This window comes from Papaver somniferum, chromosome 11 (genome assembly GCF_003573695.1).
Source record: "Papaver somniferum cultivar HN1 chromosome 11, ASM357369v1, whole genome shotgun sequence".
Taxonomy (NCBI): domain Eukaryota; kingdom Viridiplantae; phylum Streptophyta; class Magnoliopsida; order Ranunculales; family Papaveraceae; genus Papaver; species Papaver somniferum.
Window position 1 is genome coordinate 124,742,706 of NC_039368.1, and position 17,028 is coordinate 124,759,733.

Consider the following 17,028-nt stretch of genomic DNA (forward strand, 5'->3'; position numbering starts at 1 on the left):
GATCGAGACATCATCTTCGCATCCAACGTTTCACTTCGCGGTACATCCAACTTGTTATGAAAGACTCACACCACAGCAACAAACACCTATACTCGAACCCAAACAGCCCCTTCTCTCTTTCCCATCGAACCCATCTTCTTCCTCGTCTGCAACACCATCCCCTTCACCTGCTCCATCGCCACCACCTCTTCCGCAACCACTCCACCTGCCACAACCACCACCAAAATCCATCATGGCTATTACCTAACCAAAACCCATCATTCCCCTATCCTTCTAGCATCCTATTGCATCAATTTCTCATCTCTCATCTCACTGAAACCCTAGGTGAGAAATTGATGAAATAGGTTGATGTTAGAGTATCAATTGGAGCACGAGATGGACCAGGAGAGGCAAAGGAAGGATGGGTCGACGAGATGGAGCAGTTATCTCATCAAATTTGGTGAGATTTCAAAACCCTAATTTTACTGATTTGGGGATCCCTGGAGAAATAGTGTATGAACCCTAATTGGGTTTCTGGGTATAAATAAAGGGGTGTGTGGGTGTTGTAAAGCAAGTCTGGACTAGCCAGCTTCACCCAAGAGGACTGGAGTAGCCAGTGCCTCAAGGGTTAGTTTTATTTCATGTTTTCAATTCCATGTTTTGTAATTCCATTTTATAGTTCAATTCCAGTTCATGTTTTGTTTCAATTCTTGTTGTTTTTGTTCAACTGTTTTAGTTCTTGTGTCAGTCATGTTTCTGTGTCAATGCTAGGCTTAGATGAAGCCTTAGTATTAGGCCATAACTTATTGAATCAACTGTGTAAGCTTGTAGTGCACCTTGCCTAAACCAATTTGAAGCACCTAGGCTTTCACTCTCATTGGGTTGTCTCTTTAAGTAGCCAACTAGTGCTAGGGTGAAAGAGCTCTAGTCTGTTATTCTCTTAGGTTACTTGATTTGATCCCTGGGACAAATGTGAGCTTGAACTTGCATCCCTGCCTGATACCAAAGGGACAAGAAACATAGAAGTTTAGGAAGTTTGGCATGAGGTCTATAGGTGGAGTCATAACCTAGTGTTTTGTTTAATGCTTTGGTGAGCTGAAGCCAAGAATCTTATGCAAATGCCTTGTGTTTTGATTGTATCTTATGTGATTTAATGACTAGGAGAATTGGGAGCATCTAGGCTTTAGGAATATGTATTTTGAGTTGATCCTTTAATTAGCCAACTAGTACTAGGAATAGAGAACTCTAGATGTCATCCCAATTAGTCCACTAATATGAATCCTGGGATAAATGCAAGCTGGAACTTGCATCCCTGCCTAAAACCAAGGGAGCAAGAACAACAATAAACTTGTGCATTAGCTGAGGAAGAATGGTAGAGTCAACTGCCTTAGTGTCTTCTTTGTTTTTCCATCTGTAGCTGTTACCCTTTGTCACTGCCCTTGGCTTACAGCCTTGTTTTGAATGCTATTGTTGCACTTTGTTTGTCACTGTTACTTCACTACTCTTTGTTTCACTGCCTTAGTTCACTGCCACTGTCACATTATTCTTTGCCACATAGTCACTTCTTTAGCTCACTGTTACCTCATTACTTTAGTCACTGATATGTAGACAACTTAGCTAGAAAATCTTTCAACTATACACCTAGTCCCTGTGGAATGACCTGTTCTTGCCTTCATGCTTCAACAGACCCTGTATACTTGCAGGTATCACTGTAGGCCATCATTTCATATCATCTGTTGCTCACATCATCCCATGTTTTCACATCTGTTTTGCTCATTTCATATCATATTTTATCACACCACCCCGGGCCTACCAAGTTTTTGGCGCCGTTTCCGGGGACTGGTGCTGTGTAGTTGAAAAGAAAAAATAAAATAAAAATAGTGTAGCTGATGTATCTTAGTACCACCTGTGTTTTAGTATAACTGAGTATAACTTTAGTTGTAGTTAGTTTAGCTGTAACTTAGTCTAACTGTAACTTAGTGCATCTGCATCTTGCATATCTTAGTTTGCCTCTTAGCCAGCCTCTGGTGCTGCATATCAGTGTAACTTAGCCAGCCTCTGGTGCTGCTGCTGCATCTGCACCTGTAACTTAGTGTAGTGTAACTTAGTTCATCTTTAGCTGTAAGCATAAGCATCTGCATCATCTCTGCATCTGCATCTTAGTGTAAGCACTGCATCATCTGCATCTGCATCTGCATACCTGCATCATCTGTTCTCTGCATAGTCAACTGTCACTATCACTGCTTCATTAGTTACTGCTATGCTGGTGCTGTTGTGCTGCTGCTGCTGCTCTCTTCTTGTTGCTGTTGCTGCTGCTGCTCCTGCTTATTTGGTGCTGGTGCTGCTGATGCTGCAGTATTTCTGCTGCTGCAGCTGGAAAGAACCAAGCCCAACTGGGCTGTGCAACTAAGGATCCCAACTGGGCTTCCCTTTTAAAGAGTAATCCTAAACCCATTAAGAGAACCCAAATTGTGGGCTTCCAATTTCTATTGGGTTTGTAATTTGATTGAACTGTGGGCTTGTGCTATTTGTCTGTGGGCTTATTCTGTTTTTGAACTGTGGGCTTAGACCCAAACAAATTTGGACTTTCTGAACTTTGGGCTTAGCCCAAATCAAAGTTTGAAAAACATTTTCAAGCCCAAGAGGGCCTCATTTTAGAAAAAATTTCAAAAGACCAACAATCAAAAACACCCAATTGGGCCTAAGCTTTTGGCTATTCTGTTAGCCCAAATCCCAAATGAAACTGAATTTTGGGCCTCAAACAATCTGAAAACCCACCTTTGTCCCAAGAAACCAAAAGCTCTTTGCTCCCTTTAAAAACCAAAAGTTTCCGAATGTCTCCCGACAAAACCAAATTTTTCCCAAAAAGTCCAATCCCATTAAAAACCAAATTTTCTTGTATAGAATCTAGTAGATAGTTTTTTAGTTAAATCTTTTTTTTTGTACATATTTTGCTAATCCAATGTGACTTTTAACTGAAATATGTTGGATTTTTTCCTTGAATAACGGAGTTCTAATTTTGCTTTCGCCGTCAAATCGGGTATTCTCTTTCCTTTTTCTCTACTCAGCATAATCCTCTTCATATGTTGTACTATAATTCTTTACATCTTTTGAAACATTGAGGACAATGTTTAGTTTAGGTTTGGGGGTATAGAGTAGATACCATGATAATATGCCATAATTGAAAACGATAACTCCTTCTTTTTGAAAAAATTGAAAAATTAAAAAATCATAAAAAATCGAGCTCATTTACCTTGAAATGTTGATTCATGTGCACTATGTAAACGTAGGATTCTTAGTCTAGATGATGAGGCACTCCTATTCTAGCACAATTCACATGTTGATAAGAAATTTGCACACGCACGATCTACCAATACATGTTTAGCCTCGGGTAGGTGTTTGATCGGTTAAGTAGACTGCCAATCATCTAGAATACTGAATGAGACTTGACTAGCTTGTTCTTTGGTTGGCTGGGATAGAAGTTGGAGGATACCTTAAGAAAAGCAACCATTGAATTTGACCGGGTGCATCGAAAAGGGCTACCTCTTGCAAAGTGTCATGTAAATTTTAATTTCTGTTCATCAATATTGTTAGTGTGATGTAAATTGTTGTTCACATTTTCAAAAATAAAAATTAATAAAAAAATAAAATAAAAATCAGAAAAAAAAATACAAAAATATCAAGTACTTATATTTTGTCATGTTAAAGACAATGTTTCTCTCTTGTCCAAAAATAAAAGAGAGTAGTCTATGTAAATAAGAGTCATCTTTTTGTTGTAAATAGTCTTGTAATAAGCAAGGAGGGTGCAGCCATCGATGTACAACGCGGGTAAACTGAAATATCACCAACTCTTAGGTGAACATTCACAATTCTCGTAAAGCCGGACAGCTAGCTTGGCTTTGAATTCAGTTCTTAGCCTAAAAACTATCTCTTAGCGAGTGGCAGTCATAACTTCTGATCATTCTTAACATGTGTAGATACACTTTACACTCTTATCACATGTCTTTAGTTGTTATCAGTGCTAGGATTGTGCCTTTGACAGCTAGATTGACATATCCATTTTGCTGTGAGCTTAAACTGTCTTGCACATGTCACATTTCATGGAATCTGAGCTTATATTTTGTCCTAGAACTTTGTAGGTACGTTCTAAGCAAACCTTCACGAGACTTCAACTCGTCCACTAGGGACACTTAGTGGTTTAAAATGCTTAGTGCATACGCTAAATGCATTCGAGAAACCAGCGACAGTGGTATAGTTAGGATTTCCTTAGTTTTGTTTTACTTGAGGACAAGTAAAATTCAGGTTTGGGGGTATTTGATGAGTGCTAAAAAGTGCATATTTCTATATATTTTTCTTGGCATTTAACTAATCTTTTGTGCACTAACTCTCCATTTTATCCCATATTCTGTGTTTTCGTTGTTTTCAAAGAATAAATATTTTTATTAATTAATTTTGCATTTTTAGGTTATAAATAAAGTTTGGATGGAATTACGGAGCGAAAAGAGCAGAAAAGTGGTGGAAGCCGAGAAAAATCACGCAAGGAAGCTGCGAAGAATGTTGTGCGCAAGACCAAAAGGCTAGAAATGGGCTTAACAAGGAAGAAATTCTTCTTAAAGAAGAAATGGGCTCAGAATTATCCCAAGCCCAACTTATCTCCCAAACCAAAACCCAAATCCATAGCCCACTTCTCCTGTAGCCGTCAGATTGGATCCTCAGCTGAATCCAACGGTCGCTTCATCGTCGATACATCAAATTTGCTACAACCGCTTCACACCACAGCACCTAACTCCATCTTGAGCCGTCAGTTTCTTTGTATTTATGCATCCAATGGTCGATCAAGATCTTCCTCCGTCTCGCCGTTAGATCGAGCCATCATCTTCGCATCCAACGTCTCACTTCGTGGTACATCCAACTTGTTGTTCCCGCCTCACACCACAGCAACAAACACCTATACTCGAACCCAAATAGCCCCTTCTCTCTTTCCCATCGAACCCATTTTCTTCCTCTGCAACACCATCCCCTTCACCTGCTCCATCGCCACCACCTCTTCCGCAACCACTCCACCTGCCACAACCACCACCAAAATCCATCATGGCTATTACCTAACCAAAACCCATCATTCCCCTATCCTTCTAGCATCCTATTGCATCAATTTCTCATCTCTCATCTCACTGAAACCCTAGGTGAGAAATTGATGAAATAGGTTGATGTTAGAGTATCAATTGGAGCACGAGATGGACCAGGAGAGGCAAAGGAAGGATGGGTCGACGAGATGGAGCAGTTATCTCATCAAATTTGGTGAGATTTCAAAACCCTAATTTTACTGATTTGGGGATCCCTGGAGAAATAGTGTATGAACCCTAATTGGGTTTCTGGGTATAAATAAAGGGGTGTGTGGGTGTTGTAAAGCAAGTCTGGACTAGCCAGCTTCACCCAAGAGGACTGGAGTAGCCAGTGCCTCAAGGGTTAGTTTTATTTCATGTTTTCAATTCCATGTTTTGTAATTCCATTTTATAGTTCAATTCCAGTTCATGTTTTGTTTCAATTCTTGTTGTTTTTGTTCAACTGTTTTAGTTATTGTGTCAGTCATGTTTCTGTGTCAATGCTAGGCTTAGATGAAGCCTTAGTCTTTGGCCATAACTTATTGAATCAACTGTGTAAGCTTGTACTGCATTTGCCTAAACCAATTTGAAGCACCTAGGATTTCACCCTCATTGGGTTGTCCCTTTAAGTAGCCAACTAGTGCTAGGGTGAAAGAGCTCTAGTATGTTATTCTCTTAGGTTACTTGATTTGATCCCTGGGACAAATGTGAGCTTGAACTTGCATCCCTGCCTGATACCAAAGGGACAAGAAACATAGAAGTTTAGGAAGTTTGACATGAGGTCTATAGGTGGAGTCATAACCTAGTGTTTTGTTTAATGCTTTGGTGAGCTGAAGCCAAGAATCATATGCAAATGCCTTGTGTTTTGATTGTATCTTATGTGATTTAATGACTAGGAGAGTTGGGAGCATCTAGGCTTTAGGAATATGTATTTTGAGTTGATCCTTTAATTAGCAAACTAGTACTAGGAATAGAGAGCTCTAGATGTCATCCCAATTGGTCCACCAATATGAATCCTGGGACAAATGCAAGCTGGAACTTGCATCCCTGCCTAAAACCAAGGGAGCAAGAACAACAATAAACTTGTGCATTAGCTGAGGAAGAATGGTAGAGTCAACTGCCTTAGTGTCTTCTTTGTTTTTCCATCTGTAGCTGTTACCCTTTGTCACTGCCCTTGGCTTACAGCCTTGTTTTGAATGCTATTGTTGCACTTTGTTTGTCACTGTTACTTCACTACTCTTTGTTTCACTGCCTTAGTTCACTGCCACTGTCACATTATTCTTTGCCACATAGTCACTTCTTTAGCTCACTGTTACCTCATTACTTTAGTCACTGATATGTAGACAACTTAGCTAGAAAATCTTTCAACTATACACCTAGTCCCTGTGGAATGACCTGTTCTTGCCTTCATGCTTCAACAGACCCTGTATACTTGCAGGTATCACTGTAGGCCATCATTTCATATCATCTGTTGCTCACATCATCCCATGTTTTCACATCTGTTTTGCTCATTTCATATCATATTTTATCACACCACCCCGGGCCTACCAAGTTTTTGGCGCCGTTTCCGGGGACTGGTGCTGTGTAGTTGAAAAGAAAAAATAAAATAAAAATAGTGTAGCTGATGTATCTTAGTACCACCTGTGTTTTAGTATAACTGAGTATAACTTTAGTTGTAGTTAGTTTAGCTGTAACTTAGTCTAACTGTAACTTAGTGCATCTGCATCTTGCATATCTTAGTTTGCCTCTTAGCCAGCCTCTGGTGCTGCATATCAGTGTAACTTAGCCAGCCTCTGGTGCTGCTGCTGCATCTGCACCTGTAACTTAGTGTAGTGTAACTTAGTTCATCTTTAGCTGTAAGCATAAGCATCTGCATCATCTCTGCATCTGCATCTTAGTGTAAGCACTGCATCATCTGCATCTGCATCTGCATACCTGCATCATCTGTTCTCTGCATAGTCAACTGTCACTATCACTGCTTCATTAGTTACTGCTATGCTGGTGCTGTTGTGCTGCTGCTGCTGCTCTCTTCTTGTTGCTGTTGCTGCTGCTGCTCCTGCTTATTTGGTGCTGGTGCTGCTGATGCTGCAGTATTTCTGCTGCTGCAGCTGGAAAGAACCAAGCCCAACTGGGCTGTGCAACTAAGGATCCCAACTGGGCTTCCCTTTTAAAGAGTAATCCTAAACCCATTAAGAGAACCCAAATTGTGGGCTTCCAATTTCTATTGGGTTTGTAATTTGATTGAACTGTGGGCTTGTGCTATTTGTCTGTGGGCTTATTCTGTTTTTGAACTGTGGGCTTAGACCCAAACAAATTTGGACTTTCTGAACTTTGGGCTTAGCCCAAATCAAAGTTTGAAAAACATTTTCAAGCCCAAGAGGGCCTCATTTTAGAAAAAATTTCAAAAGACCAACAATCAAAAACACCCAATTGGGCCTAAGCTTTTGGCTATTCTGTTAGCCCAAATCCCAAATGAAACTGAATTTTGGGCCTCAAACAATCTGAAAACCCACCTTTGTCCCAAGAAACCAAAAGCTCTTTGCTCCCTTTAAAAACCAAAAGTTTCCGAATGTCTCCCGACAAAACCAAATTTTTCCCAAAAAGTCCAATCCCATTAAAAACCAAATTTTCTTGTATAGAATCTAGTAGATAGTTTTTTAGTTAAATCTTTTTTTTTGTACATATTTTGCTAATCCAATGTGACTTTTAACTGAAATATGTTGGATTTTTTCCTTGAATAACGGAGTTCTAATTTTGCTTTCGCCGTCAAATCGGGTATTCTCTTTCCTTTTTCTCTACTCAGCATAATCCTCTTCATATGTTGTACTATAATTCTTTACATCTTTTGAAACATTGAGGACAATGTTTAGTTTAGGTTTGGGGGTATAGAGTAGATACCATGATAATATGCCATAATTGAAAACGATAACTCCTTCTTTTTGAAAAAATTGAAAAATTAAAAAATCATAAAAAATCGAGCTCATTTACCTTGAAATGTTGATTCATGTGCACTATGTAAACGTAGGATTCTTAGTCTAGATGATGAGGCACTCCTATTCTAGCACAATTCACATGTTGATAAGAAATTTGCACACGCACGATCTACCAATACATGTTTAGCCTCGGGTAGGTGTTTGATCGGTTAAGTAGACTGCCAATCATCTAGAATACTGAATGAGACTTGACTAGCTTGTTCTTTGGTTGGCTGGGATAGAAGTTGGAGGATACCTTAAGAAAAGCAACCATTGAATTTGACCGGGTGCATCGAAAAGGGCTACCTCTTGCAAAGTGTCATGTAAATTTTAATTTCTGTTCATCAATATTGTTAGTGTGATGTAAATTGTTGTTCACATTTTCAAAAATAAAAATTAATAAAAAAATAAAATAAAAATCAGAAAAAAAAATACAAAAATATCAAGTACTTATATTTTGTCATGTTAAAGACAATGTTTCTCTCTTGTCCAAAAATAAAAGAGAGTAGTCTATGTAAATAAGAGTCATCTTTTTGTTGTAAATAGTCTTGTAATAAGCAAGGAGGGTGCAGCCATCGATGTACAACGCGGGTAAACTGAAATATCACCAACTCTTAGGTGAACATTCACAATTCTCGTAAAGCCGGACAGCTAGCTTGGCTTTGAATTCAGTTCTTAGCCTAAAAACTATCTCTTAGCGAGTGGCAGTCATAACTTCTGATCATTCTTAACATGTGTAGATACACTTTACACTCTTATCACATGTCTTTAGTTGTTATCAGTGCTAGGATTGTGCCTTTGACAGCTAGATTGACATATCCATTTTGCTGTGAGCTTAAACTGTCTTGCACATGTCACATTTCATGGAATCTGAGCTTATATTTTGTCCTAGAACTTTGTAGGTACGTTCTAAGCAAACCTTCACGAGACTTCAACTCGTCCACTAGGGACACTTAGTGGTTTAAAATGCTTAGTGCATACGCTAAATGCATTCGAGAAACCAGCGACAGTGGTATAGTTAGGATTTCCTTAGTTTTGTTTTACTTGAGGACAAGTAAAATTCAGGTTTGGGGGTATTTGATGAGTGCTAAAAAGTGCATATTTCTATATATTTTTCTTGGCATTTAACTAATCTTTTGTGCACTAACTCTCCATTTTATCCCATATTCTGTGTTTTCGTTGTTTTCAAAGAATAAATATTTTTATTAATTAATTTTGCATTTTTAGGTTATAAATAAAGTTTGGATGGAATTACGGAGCGAAAAGAGCAGAAAAGTGGTGGAAGCCGAGAAAAATCACGCAAGGAAGCTGCGAAGAATGTTGTGCGCAAGACCAAAAGGCTAGAAATGGGCTTAACAAGGAAGAAATTCTTCTTAAAGAAGAAATGGGCTCAGAATTATCCCAAGCCCAACTTATCTCCCAAACCAAAACCCAAATCCATAGCCCACTTCTCCTGTAGCCGTCAGATTGGATCCTCAGCTGAATCCAACGGTCGCTTCATCGTCGATACATCAAATTTGCTACAACCGCTTCACACCACAGCACCTAACTCCATCTTGAGCCGTCAGTTTCTTTGTATTTATGCATCCAATGGTCGATCAAGATCTTCCTCCGTCTCGCCGTTAGATCGAGCCATCATCTTCGCATCCAACGTCTCACTTCGTGGTACATCCAACTTGTTGTTCCCGCCTCACACCACAGCAACAAACACCTATACTCGAACCCAAATAGCCCCTTCTCTCTTTCCCATCGAACCCATTTTCTTCCTCTGCAACACCATCCCCTTCACCTGCTCCATCGCCACCACCTCTTCCGCAACCACTCCACCTGCCACAACCACCACCAAAATCCATCATGGCTATTACCTAACCAAAACCCATCATTCCCCTATCCTTCTAGCATCCTATTGCATCAATTTCTCATCTCTCATCTCACTGAAACCCTAGGTGAGAAATTGATGAAATAGGTTGATGTTAGAGTATCAATTGGAGCACGAGATGGACCAGGAGAGGCAAAGGAAGGATGGGTCGACGAGATGGAGCAGTTATCTCATCAAATTTGGTGAGATTTCAAAACCCTAATTTTACTGATTTGGGGATCCCTGGAGAAATAGTGTATGAACCCTAATTGGGTTTCTGGGTATAAATAAAGGGGTGTGTGGGTGTTGTAAAGCAAGTCTGGACTAGCCAGCTTCACCCAAGAGGACTGGAGTAGCCAGTGCCTCAAGGGTTAGTTTTATTTCATGTTTTCAATTCCATGTTTTGTAATTCCATTTTATAGTTCAATTCCAGTTCATGTTTTGTTTCAATTCTTGTTGTTTTTGTTCAACTGTTTTAGTTATTGTGTCAGTCATGTTTCTGTGTCAATGCTAGGCTTAGATGAAGCCTTAGTCTTTGGCCATAACTTATTGAATCAACTGTGTAAGCTTGTACTGCATTTGCCTAAACCAATTTGAAGCACCTAGGATTTCACCCTCATTGGGTTGTCCCTTTAAGTAGCCAACTAGTGCTAGGGTGAAAGAGCTCTAGTATGTTATTCTCTTAGGTTACTTGATTTGATCCCTGGGACAAATGTGAGCTTGAACTTGCATCCCTGCCTGATACCAAAGGGACAAGAAACATAGAAGTTTAGGAAGTTTGACATGAGGTCTATAGGTGGAGTCATAACCTAGTGTTTTGTTTAATGCTTTGGTGAGCTGAAGCCAAGAATCATATGCAAATGCCTTGTGTTTTGATTGTATCTTATGTGATTTAATGACTAGGAGAGTTGGGAGCATCTAGGCTTTAGGAATATGTATTTTGAGTTGATCCTTTAATTAGCAAACTAGTACTAGGAATAGAGAGCTCTAGATGTCATCCCAATTGGTCCACCAATATGAATCCTGGGACAAATGCAAGCTGGAACTTGCATCCCTGCCTAAAACCAAGGGAGCAAGAACAACAATAAACTTGTGCATTAGCTGAGGAAGAATGGTAGAGTCAACTGCCTTAGTGTCTTCTTTGTTTTTCCATCTGTAGCTGTTACCCTTTGTCACTGCCCTTGGCTTACAGCCTTGTTTTGAATGCTATTGTTGCACTTTGTTTGTCACTGTTACTTCACTACTCTTTGTTTCACTGCCTTAGTTCACTGCCACTGTCACATTATTCTTTGCCACATAGTCACTTCTTTAGCTCACTGTTACCTCATTACTTTAGTCACTGATATGTAGACAACTTAGCTAGAAAATCTTTCAACTATACACCTAGTCCCTGTGGAATGACCTGTTCTTGCCTTCATGCTTCAACAGACCCTGTATACTTGCAGGTATCACTGTAGGCCATCATTTCATATCATCTGTTGCTCACATCATCCCATGTTTTCACATCTGTTTTGCTCATTTCATATCATATTTTATCACACCACCCCGGGCCTACCAAGTTTTTGGCGCCGTTTCCGGGGACTGGTGCTGTGTAGTTGAAAAGAAAAAATAAAATAAAAATAGTGTAGCTGATGTATCTTAGTACCACCTGTGTTTTAGTATAACTGAGTATAACTTTAGTTGTAGTTAGTTTAGCTGTAACTTAGTCTAACTGTAACTTAGTGCATCTGCATCTTGCATATCTTAGTTTGCCTCTTAGCCAGCCTCTGGTGCTGCATATCAGTGTAACTTAGCCAGCCTCTGGTGCTGCTGCTGCATCTGCACCTGTAACTTAGTGTAGTGTAACTTAGTTCATCTTTAGCTGTAAGCATAAGCATCTGCATCATCTCTGCATCTGCATCTTAGTGTAAGCACTGCATCATCTGCATCTGCATCTGCATACCTGCATCATCTGTTCTCTGCATAGTCAACTGTCACTATCACTGCTTCATTAGTTACTGCTATGCTGGTGCTGTTGTGCTGCTGCTGCTGCTCTCTTCTTGTTGCTGTTGCTGCTGCTGCTCCTGCTTATTTGGTGCTGGTGCTGCTGATGCTGCAGTATTTCTGCTGCTGCAGCTGGAAAGAACCAAGCCCAACTGGGCTGTGCAACTAAGGATCCCAACTGGGCTTCCCTTTTAAAGAGTAATCCTAAACCCATTAAGAGAACCCAAATTGTGGGCTTCCAATTTCTATTGGGTTTGTAATTTGATTGAACTGTGGGCTTGTGCTATTTGTCTGTGGGCTTATTCTGTTTTTGAACTGTGGGCTTAGACCCAAACAAATTTGGACTTTCTGAACTTTGGGCTTAGCCCAAATCAAAGTTTGAAAAACATTTTCAAGCCCAAGAGGGCCTCATTTTAGAAAAAATTTCAAAAGACCAACAATCAAAAACACCCAATTGGGCCTAAGCTTTTGGCTATTCTGTTAGCCCAAATCCCAAATGAAACTGAATTTTGGGCCTCAAACAATCTGAAAACCCACCTTTGTCCCAAGAAACCAAAAGCTCTTTGCTCCCTTTAAAAACCAAAAGTTTCCGAATGTCTCCCGACAAAACCAAATTTTTCCCAAAAAGTCCAATCCCATTAAAAACCAAATTTTCTTGTATAGAATCTAGTAGATAGTTTTTTAGTTAAATCTTTTTTTTTGTACATATTTTGCTAATCCAATGTGACTTTTAACTGAAATATGTTGGATTTTTTCCTTGAATAACGGAGTTCTAATTTTGCTTTCGCCGTCAAATCGGGTATTCTCTTTCCTTTTTCTCTACTCAGCATAATCCTCTTCATATGTTGTACTATAATTCTTTACATCTTTTGAAACATTGAGGACAATGTTTAGTTTAGGTTTGGGGGTATAGAGTAGATACCATGATAATATGCCATAATTGAAAACGATAACTCCTTCTTTTTGAAAAAATTGAAAAATTAAAAAATCATAAAAAATCGAGCTCATTTACCTTGAAATGTTGATTCATGTGCACTATGTAAACGTAGGATTCTTAGTCTAGATGATGAGGCACTCCTATTCTAGCACAATTCACATGTTGATAAGAAATTTGCACACGCACGATCTACCAATACATGTTTAGCCTCGGGTAGGTGTTTGATCGGTTAAGTAGACTGCCAATCATCTAGAATACTGAATGAGACTTGACTAGCTTGTTCTTTGGTTGGCTGGGATAGAAGTTGGAGGATACCTTAAGAAAAGCAACCATTGAATTTGACCGGGTGCATCGAAAAGGGCTACCTCTTGCAAAGTGTCATGTAAATTTTAATTTCTGTTCATCAATATTGTTAGTGTGATGTAAATTGTTGTTCACATTTTCAAAAATAAAAATTAATAAAAAAATAAAATAAAAATCAGAAAAAAAAATACAAAAATATCAAGTACTTATATTTTGTCATGTTAAAGACAATGTTTCTCTCTTGTCCAAAAATAAAAGAGAGTAGTCTATGTAAATAAGAGTCATCTTTTTGTTGTAAATAGTCTTGTAATAAGCAAGGAGGGTGCAGCCATCGATGTACAACGCGGGTAAACTGAAATATCACCAACTCTTAGGTGAACATTCACAATTCTCGTAAAGCCGGACAGCTAGCTTGGCTTTGAATTCAGTTCTTAGCCTAAAAACTATCTCTTAGCGAGTGGCAGTCATAACTTCTGATCATTCTTAACATGTGTAGATACACTTTACACTCTTATCACATGTCTTTAGTTGTTATCAGTGCTAGGATTGTGCCTTTGACAGCTAGATTGACATATCCATTTTGCTGTGAGCTTAAACTGTCTTGCACATGTCACATTTCATGGAATCTGAGCTTATATTTTGTCCTAGAACTTTGTAGGTACGTTCTAAGCAAACCTTCACGAGACTTCAACTCGTCCACTAGGGACACTTAGTGGTTTAAAATGCTTAGTGCATACGCTAAATGCATTCGAGAAACCAGCGACAGTGGTATAGTTAGGATTTCCTTAGTTTTGTTTTACTTGAGGACAAGTAAAATTCAGGTTTGGGGGTATTTGATGAGTGCTAAAAAGTGCATATTTCTATATATTTTTCTTGGCATTTAACTAATCTTTTGTGCACTAACTCTCCATTTTATCCCATATTCTGTGTTTTCGTTGTTTTCAAAGAATAAATATTTTTATTAATTAATTTTGCATTTTTAGGTTATAAATAAAGTTTGGATGGAATTACGGAGCGAAAAGAGCAGAAAAGTGGTGGAAGCCGAGAAGAATCACGCAAGGAAGCTGCGAAGAATGTTGTGTGCAAGACCAAAAGGCTAGAAATGGGCTTAACAAGGAAGAAATTGTTCTTAAAGAAGAAATGGGCTCAGAATTATCCCAAGCCCAACTTATCTCCCAAACCAAACCCCAAATCCATAGCCCACTTCTCTTGTAGCCGTCAGATTGGATCCTCAGCTGAATCCAACGGTCACTTCATCGCCGTTACATCAAATTTGCTACAACCGCTTCACACCACAGCACCTAACTCCATCTTGAGCCGTCAGTTTCGTTGTATTTATGCATCCAACGGTCGCTCAAGATCTGCCTCCATCTCGCCGTTAGATCGAGCCATCATCTTCGCATCCAACGTCTCACTTCGCGGTACATCCAACTTGATGTGCCCGCCTCACACCACAGCAACAAACACCTATACTCGAACCCAAACAGCCCCTTCTCTCTTTCCCATTGAACCCATCTTCTTCTTCGTCTGCAACACCATCCCCTTCACCTGCTCCATCGCCAACACCTCTTCCGCAACCACTCCACCTGCCACAACCACCACCAAAATCCATCATGGCTATTACCTAACCAAAACCCATCATTCCCCTATCCTTCTAGCATCCTATTGCATCAATTTCTCATCTCTCATCTCACTGAAACCCTAGGTGAGAAATTGATGAAATAGGTTGATGTTAGAGTATCAATTGGAGCACGAGATGGACCAGGAGAGGCAAAGGAAGGATGGGTCGACGAGATGGAGCAGTTATCTCATCAAATTTGGTGAGATTTCAAAACCCTAATTTTACTGATTTGGGGATCCCTGGAGAAATAGTGTATGAACCCTAATTGGGTTTCTGGGTATAAATAAAGGGGTGTGTGGGTGTTGTAAAGCAAGTCTGGACTAGCCAGCTTCACCCAAGAGGACTGGAGTAGCCAGTGCCTCAAGGGTTAGTTTTATTTCATGTTTTCAATTCCATGTTTTGTAATTCCATTTTATAGTTCAATTCCAGTTCATGTTTTGTTTCAATTCTTGTTGTTTTTGTTCAACTGTTTTAGTTATTGTGTCAGTCATGTTTCTGTGTCAATGCTAGGCTTAGATGAAGCCTTAGTCTTTGGCCATAACTTATTGAATCAACTGTGTAAGCTTGTACTGCATTTGCCTAAACCAATTTGAAGCACCTAGGATTTCACCCTCATTGGGTTGTCCCTTTAAGTAGCCAACTAGTGCTAGGGTGAAAGAGCTCTAGTATGTTATTCTCTTAGGTTACTTGATTTGATCCCTGGGACAAATGTGAGCTTGAACTTGCATCCCTGCCTGATACCAAAGGGACAAGAAACATAGAAGTTTAGGAAGTTTGACATGAGGTCTATAGGTGGAGTCATAACCTAGTGTTTTGTTTAATGCTTTGGTGAGCTGAAGCCAAGAATCATATGCAAATGCCTTGTGTTTTGATTGTATCTTATGTGATTTAATGACTAGGAGAGTTGGGAGCATCTAGGCTTTAGGAATATGTATTTTGAGTTGATCCTTTAATTAGCAAACTAGTACTAGGAATAGAGAGCTCTAGATGTCATCCCAATTGGTCCACCAATATGAATCCTGGGACAAATGCAAGCTGGAACTTGCATCCCTGCCTAAAACCAAGGGAGCAAGAACAACAATAAACTTGTGCATTAGCTGAGGAAGAATGGTAGAGTCAACTGCCTTAGTGTCTTCTTTGTTTTTCCATCTGTAGTTGTTACCCTTTGTCACCTCCCTTGGCTTACAGCCTTGTTTTGAATGCTATTTTTTCACTTTGTTTGTCACTGTTACTTCACTACTCTTTGTTTCACTGCCTTAGTTCACTGCCACTGGCACATTATTCTTTGCCACATAGTCACTTCTTTAGCTCACTGTTACCTCATTACTTTAGTCACTGCTATGTAGACAACTTAGCTAGAAAATCTTTCAACTATACACCTAGTCCCTGTGGAATGACATGTTCTTGCCTTCATGCTTCAACAGACCCTGTATACTTGCAGGTATCACTGTAGGCTATCATTTCATATCATCTTTTGCTCACATCATCCCATGTTTTCACATCTGTTTTGCTCATTTCATATCATATTTTATCACACCACCCCGGGCCTACCAGATTGAACATAAGATAGATCTAAGGACCTGACGAAGGAGTTTATGTTAAGATAAATGGAAGATCCTTTGTCCGACTCATATCACTTGGGTGAATAGAGTTGATACCAAACTGATTTGTTGTTCCTTTACTGTTTGGAATACGAACCAAAGGGATTGTTCCAAGTATGTAACTTATTCATAATTCGGAGGCGTGGGAATACATAAAAGGAACTAGGTGAACTATAGGGTTAATTACTTGGTCTCAACTATATGAAGTTAGTGTAAATTTGTGTGGAGGCTTAATCCCGAGAGTATTCAATTTTGAACTAGGTCCTGGGGTTTTTTTGCATTTGCGGTTTCCTCGTTAACAAAATCTTGATGTGTCATTACTTTTATTTTCCGCATTATAATTGTTTTATTATAATTAAAATAAATTACACAAACGTTAACTCCTATTTACTTGATAAAAAATCCTATTATGTTTGGTTAAGTCCGAACCTTTGTATCAAGTAAACATACTTCGTTGTTGTATTGTCTCGATCTCGTATCCATAGACGATCACACGAAGTGTGAACCGATTAGTTGTATTGTCTCGACTCAGTCCATAGACAATCACTTTCAGAGAAAGAACTTATAGGTATGAAAAGTTTTAGCTTTAGGTATATTTGGGTACCCTCGCATTTTCAATTGGTATCAAAGCAGGCAAACACGAAAAAATCTAACAATATGTGTTTGGTGCGA

General features: G+C 39.3%; 1 protein-coding gene across 1 annotated transcript; it reads right to left on the bottom strand.

Moving 5' to 3' along the window:
• Positions 1-54: 54 nt before the first annotated feature.
• LOC113325057 (glycine-rich cell wall structural protein 1.8-like) lies at positions 55-16,079 on the bottom strand. The gene is made up of 5 exons (XM_026573297.1): positions 16,075-16,079; positions 14,550-14,720; positions 9,713-9,880; positions 4,876-5,043; positions 55-205 (listed from the first exon to the last, which is right to left on the bottom strand). The coding sequence occupies exons 1-5, from the start codon at positions 16,077-16,079 to the stop codon at positions 55-57; spliced, it is 663 nt and encodes a 220-aa protein (XP_026429082.1).
• Positions 16,080-17,028: the final 949 nt, after the last annotated feature.

Excerpts from the sequence above, each read along its gene's own strand:
- LOC113325057 (XM_026573297.1), bottom strand. Across the intron at positions 9,881-14,549 it reads CAAGTTGGATGTACCGCGAA|GTGGAGTGGTTGCGGAAGAG; the intron begins GTGAGACGTTGG and ends TGGTTGTGGCAG. Across the intron at positions 206-4,875 it reads CAAGTTGGATGTACCACGAA|GTGGAGTGGTTGCGGAAGAG; the intron begins GTGAGACGTTGG and ends TGGTTGTGGCAG.